Raw genomic sequence first — 5,967 nt, forward strand, 5'->3', positions numbered from 1 at the left:
CCGCCTGAACACTTTATAGCGGTTCTACACCACAATTGTAAAATACAGATGACAGATACGATGACAGGTTAAAAAGTGTGTGTGTGTGTGTGTGTGTGTGTGTGTGTGTGTGTGTGTGTGTGTGTGTGTGTGTGTGTGTGTGTGTGTGTGTGTGTGTGTGTGTGTGTGTGTGTGTGTGTGTGTGTGTGTGTGTGTGTGTGTGTGTGTGTGTGTGTGTGTGTGTGTGTAGTACATTATATAGCTGTTTGAACCACACTCCTTTCCATTAGGTGGCGGTACCGCAACTATTTGCGTAATAATCGCCATAAAGCTAACAGAAAACAAGAAGAAAACTTGAAGGGAAGTTGTTTGAGTTTTGTATCTTAGACACGACTGAATCATCTTTGAGCTGCAGTGACAGACGCTTTAGCTATTCTTAGCTAACAATTATAATATATTTCTTTTATATTGTCAGTATTAATGGAGTTGTGTGAAATCCTGTATAACAAAGCAGAATACATTGAGACGGTCAGTGTTTGTGATGTAGCCGCTGTTAACTATAAGGCTGTTAGCTGTTTGTAGACTGAAACTGGACGTTAAAGCTAATTTCACACAAACAGACATTAAAACTGTTTAATTCTAATTATTCTTCTTTATTGCAGGCTTCTGGGAACAAAGTGAGTCGACAGTCGGTGCTGTGTGGGAGTCAGAACATCGTCCTCAACGGCAAAGTAAGAACAAAATACAAAAATGATATAAACTAATAAAATATTTCAACGTTTTATGTCATTTAGTGACATTTTCCTTTTAAGATTTGTGTTTGTTGGCTGTTGCTGGAGGATTTATTGAGGGGAAATTTGTGCATTCTCTTTTGAGAGGAGCTTGATTTACTTCCCATAATGCACTGCACTCCATAGGCACAGGCCCTTGTTGCCTGTGAATCCACACCTGTTGTTTACATGACCATAATAAAAGTGGAATCAGAAACATGCATATATATATATATATATATATATATATATATATGCTGTTTTGATGTGCCATGTAAACTTGCAGGTCATCGTCAACCTGATCAGAATTGTACTATTTTCTTAAATCGCAAAAAAAAGAGCAACAGAATCCCACCACCTTGTGCACTCTGCTGTTAAGTCATTTCTCCACCTCAGAGTGGACTCAAGGATAAGGATCTGGAACTGGAACTGGTGGTTTATGTACATTACATTGTTACGTTATTTTATGCGATTGAAACGATCACTAGTTTATCTTTTCTTATGGAAGAAGAAAAAATTGCAGTTCTTTGACGGGCCGCTTGAAGCTAGCTCCAAAAGTGGGCAGGTTGCCATTCAAGTCCATGTTAAAATGTCCAACTTTAGAGCAGAAATAATGTTGACAGAACGGTTTCTATCTTCTTGGTTTAGGATGTTTTAAGCCATAAAGCTGTGGTCGTTTTGAGTGACAGCGGCTGCTACTTGTTGTGGAGGCTGTGTCTGTCATTTTGAGCATTTTATTACACGGCTTGTTCTGTGGTGAAATGGACTAAAGGATCGTCTAAGACGTCCCCTGCTGTAATATTTGCGCTGAGTAAAATTGTCCTCTTATTCAGTGTTCTTTGCTAATGGCGTCAGCACTTTTAGCAGCTGTCAGTAGCTTCATCCGTTAAGTTCATTTATAGAAATGCACAGTCACTGACAAAATAAGCGGCTCATAACTTTTAATGCTCACACCAAAGCAAACCTTATGGTACCACAAATACCACAAAGTCCCCAAAAATATGATGTAATAAACACCGGAACGGAAATTAGCCTGTTAGCTTCGCTAGTTCAGACTCAAAGATAAAGGCGTGTTCAGGTTTCTTTTGTCACACAATGGAGCCACCCACACTCCACTTCTTTATCCATTTAGTGAAAGTCAGCTGATTGGAGAGGAGGGGGCTCAGCACACATCCCTGGGGGGCCCATGTGTTTACAGTTATTGTGCTGGAGGTATTGCTGCTGACCCGTAATGCCTGAAGTCTTCCTGTCAGGAAGTCCACCAGCCAGTTGCACAGTGAGGTGTTGTGCCCGAGCCGGTCCAGTTTGTGAAACGGCTGCAGGAGGATGATTGTGTTGAATTTTGAACTGAAGTCAATGAACAGCATTCTAACATATGAGTCCTTAGTGTCCAGGTGAGTGAGGGCTGAGTGGAGGGAAGTTGAGATGGCAGCATCGTTCAAGATGCTGCCAAGACTGGAATGGGTCCAAGGAGGGGAGGAGGGCAGACTTGGTGTGATGTGTGACTAGCCGTTAGAAGGACTACATGAGGACGGGAGAGAGTGCAACCAGACGGTAGTCGTTGAAGTAGGAGGGAGATGACTTTTTCGGGACAGGAATGATGGGGGTGGCTTTGAGGCATGTGGGGACAACAGCCTGACTCAGAGAGGTGTTAAACATGTCTGTGAAGACATCTGTCAGTTCCTCAGCACAGTCTCTCAGTACGTGACCAGGAATGTTGTCAGGGGCAAAAACTTTGTGTGCATTGATCCTGCTGAGGGATCACCTCACGCTGGCCGGGGATAGTGTCAGCACCTCGTCACCAGGAGAGGGTGGGATCTTCCATGCAGAGGTGCTGTTGTGTGTCTCAAAGCGAGGGAAGAAGTCATTCAGCTCATTCAGCAGAGGGGTGGAGCTGTTGGAGGTCTGCATTGTGGATTTGTAGACCGTAATGGTTTGTATCCCCTGTCGCAGACTCCGAGTGTCTCTGCCGTCACTGAAATGAAGAGCAATCCTCCTGGAGTACTGCCTCTTGGCCTATCTGATGCCATGTGACAGGTTGGCCCCTGCTGTCCTCAGGCCCATCTTGTCCCCAGCTCTGAAGGCAGCGTTCCTCACCCTGAGGAGTCTGTTTGACTTCACCTGTGAACTATGGCTTGTAATTGGGGTTGTGATCCTGTGTATGTCCGGTACATATGGCATTGACAATAGAGCTGACTTTGAATGTTTATGGGTTCATTGTGACATAGCCAAAGTCAGGACTGCCACTGCTGCCAACATGGCAATGCTCAGATATGGGCTTGATATCAGCTGTTCTGGGTCTCTATTGAAAGCCTATGGGTGATGTCACGTAGGGTTTGTCCACTGTGTATACAGTCTATGGTTAGGCCACTAGAGGCCTAACCATGGGCCAGACGTCATGTTTGGAGGAAACCAGGCACCATCCCTACACCAAAGCATTGTGGTGGCAGCACCATGCTGTGGGGATATTTTCACAGAGCCACACACACAAGGCTGTTTATAGTACGGATAAAGATTTGCCCCATCTGGGTCATTCAGACTGAAGTTCTGATCAGACCCAGTCATTCTGATCGACAGTGTTTTGGGAATTTTCTGTAACATTTATTGTAGCTGTTGTGAGACTGAGCGTTTGTCTTCATTTACGTCATGAAATAATATTTGTAGGTTTGATTTGTAGGAGGTTAATGTGGTTTCCTTGACTGAGGAATGAGCTCGACTGACTGCTCCTCTAGTATGTTCTGTTTTTGAGTTGCTTAAATATTCCTGAAAATCAGGGGATTCTTACAGAGGAGCATCAGGCCACTAGGGGGAGACACATCTCAGCTTTGTCAAATTATATTGAAATAGAATAATGTAGTTTTAGTAAGAATAATCCATCATCATGAGACTGTTGAATAAGTGCAGAGTTAGAAATGAGCTGTGGTGGGGGTAATAGTGAGGTCGTACGACCATGAGGTGTGTTTTTTTTTTTTTTTTTTTAAATTACATGAATCCCATTACAGTCAACGGTTTTAGTCCTTGTGTGTCACTCTTAGTCCTTTTCCACCAACATGGAACAGGTTCTTGAATGTGCCGTTCAGGGTTATTTGAGTCTTGGTGCCATCTGGTGAACCGGCTCACATTTCCACCAGTTTCAAGTGGAAGTGTTGTAATCAGGAACATCATCAAAGGAGACTCGCACTGAAGAATCTATTTTTTCTGGTTCCAGCTGTAAAAGAACTTTTCAGGTTAAGAACCAATTTATCCGAACATTCAAAAACTTGGTGCACAAACCACAACAGAGCCCATTTCTGGTTGGACAAAAATGCCTGTCAGAAACTTTGAATGTGTGCACTGGATCCTCCCCTTTGAGGAGGCGGAGCCAGACATGGTTTGGCATTTGAATCGTTTCCGCTGACGCAGACTCACTCATATGTTTTGGTCCGTTCAGACGATCGTGATGAACGACTGCATTATCAGAGGCGACCTGGCAAACGTCAGAGTGGGCCGGCACTGTGTGGTGAAGAGTCGCAGCGTCATCCGGCCTCCATTCAAAAAGTTCAGCAAAGGGTACGACGTCTTTGTGCTCTACACTGTAAAAGCCGGGTTCACACACAGAAAATCAAAGTCTGCTCATTTCCCCTGCAGAGTGGCATTCTTCCCACTGCACATCGGGGACCACGTCTTCATCGAAGAAGACTGCGTGGTGAACGCGGCGCAGATCGGCTCCTACGTCCACATCGGCAAGAACTGTGTCATTGTGAGTCACATGATCATGTGTGTTGTGGACAAATCTTAGAGAACGTTTTGTTTACCCTTCATAAGTAATGTTTTATTTTGTTCATCTGTGCACTGCAGGGGCGCCGCTGCGTGCTGAAGGACTGCTGTAAGATCTTAGACAACACAGTGCTTCCTCCCGAGACCGTGGTGCCGCCTTTTACTGTCTTCTCTGGATGTCCAGGTCAGCACCTCCCAGTAATCTTTGTCCACATCAGGACACTTTTTCAGGAGACTTGCACCCAAACCCAGCTGATACCTTTATTTTCTGAATCAGTTCCCAACCTGATGTGCTGATTGTTGGTTCGTGACCCAGACTCTGTAGGAAGATGCTCATCTTTAGAGGTGGTATAACGGGAATGAGACTTGCCCATATTTTGAGTTTTAGTCAGATGTTTGATTTTCGGCTGCCTGTTTGTTCGGGGTCACCACAGGGAGGTTTTACACCGGCTTTTCCTAACACACCTTCAGTTTTACTTGGAGAATCACACATAGCCCCTGGTCTTCCTAAGAGGTGTCCCATCCCAGTACTGATCAGGACCCGCTCTACTCCAGCTCACACAGAGCAGACTGGCTGCGGTTTTATTTTAGTCATCCTACGTGACTAAAATATTGATCGTCTTCCTGCTCTCTGTCTCAGGTTTATTTTCAGGCGAGCTCCCAGAATGCACGCAGGATCTGATGATTGATGTAACCAAGAGCTACTACCAGAAGTTCCTGCCCCTCAGCCAGATCTGAGCCCCCTGAACCGTCAACAGGCCCCGCCCCCACCCTCTGAATGCAGATCGATGTCGGCGCTTCTCCTTCACCACACAAGGAAAATTATTTGATCTTTTTATGAGCCCTTAAAAGAAAATGTTAAGGCTGAAAATGGAGAAGTTGCTGGCTGTTTTTGTTGCGAATCAGTTACGTGACTTTCAGTTTTTGTTAAGACATATTATCCAGTTTAACCCATCAAACACACGTTTTGTTAAACTGTTGCTGACCATCAGCAGAACTGTCGTCTTATTGTCCAGTCGTCAGAAAAAAATAATTTTTATCTTTTAAATACAGCTGGTTGAGTGGAGGTAACTGTAATCGGATTTTCCTGGAGAGAAGATGTATGAAATTATTGACCATTGTTTTATGGTGAAAGCACCAAATTTTACACACACATTGTTTTATATCTAATAAATAAAATATCATGCCAAACTTTAATTATTAATCAGTCTAGTTGTAGAAAAATGATATTTTGTCATACAAATTGTTTTCTATTTCCGTACACACTGAACCCATTTTAATCATAATTATATTGATTTTTTTTTTTTTTTAAGGGCTTTACATGATTGATGTCAAGTAATGACTGTGCAAAATTTGGTGCTTTTACCATCAAACACAATCGTAGTGATATATACATGTATCTGCCCTGCTCGAGGAGTTCCTCTGCAAGGTTGCAGAAAGCTTTTTATTTTTATCGTAGTAT

General features: G+C 43.5%; 1 protein-coding gene across 1 annotated transcript; it reads left to right on the forward strand.

Annotated features, from left to right (window-relative positions):
- Nucleotides 1-324: 324 nt before the first annotated feature.
- Nucleotides 325-5,356, forward strand: dctn5 (dynactin 5). The gene is made up of 6 exons (XM_034191070.1): nucleotides 325-507; nucleotides 642-710; nucleotides 4,180-4,298; nucleotides 4,377-4,488; nucleotides 4,587-4,689; nucleotides 5,146-5,356. The coding sequence occupies exons 1-6, from the start codon at nucleotides 460-462 to the stop codon at nucleotides 5,241-5,243; spliced, it is 549 nt and encodes a 182-aa protein (XP_034046961.1). The 5' UTR covers nucleotides 325-459; the 3' UTR covers nucleotides 5,244-5,356.
- The last annotated feature ends 611 nt before the right edge of the window (nucleotides 5,357-5,967 follow it).

The sequence above is a fragment of the Thalassophryne amazonica genome, chromosome 16, assembly GCF_902500255.1.
Source record: "Thalassophryne amazonica chromosome 16, fThaAma1.1, whole genome shotgun sequence".
Taxonomy (NCBI): domain Eukaryota; kingdom Metazoa; phylum Chordata; class Actinopteri; order Batrachoidiformes; family Batrachoididae; genus Thalassophryne; species Thalassophryne amazonica.

Excerpts from the sequence above, each read along its gene's own strand:
- dctn5 (XM_034191070.1), top strand. The coding sequence starts at position 460 with ATGGAGTTGTGTGAAATCCTGTATAACAAAGCAGAATACATTGAGACG. Across the intron at positions 508-641 it reads AAGCAGAATACATTGAGACG|GCTTCTGGGAACAAAGTGAG; the intron begins GTCAGTGTTTGT and ends TCTTTATTGCAG. Across the intron at positions 4,299-4,376 it reads TTCAAAAAGTTCAGCAAAGG|AGTGGCATTCTTCCCACTGC; the intron begins GTACGACGTCTT and ends TTTCCCCTGCAG.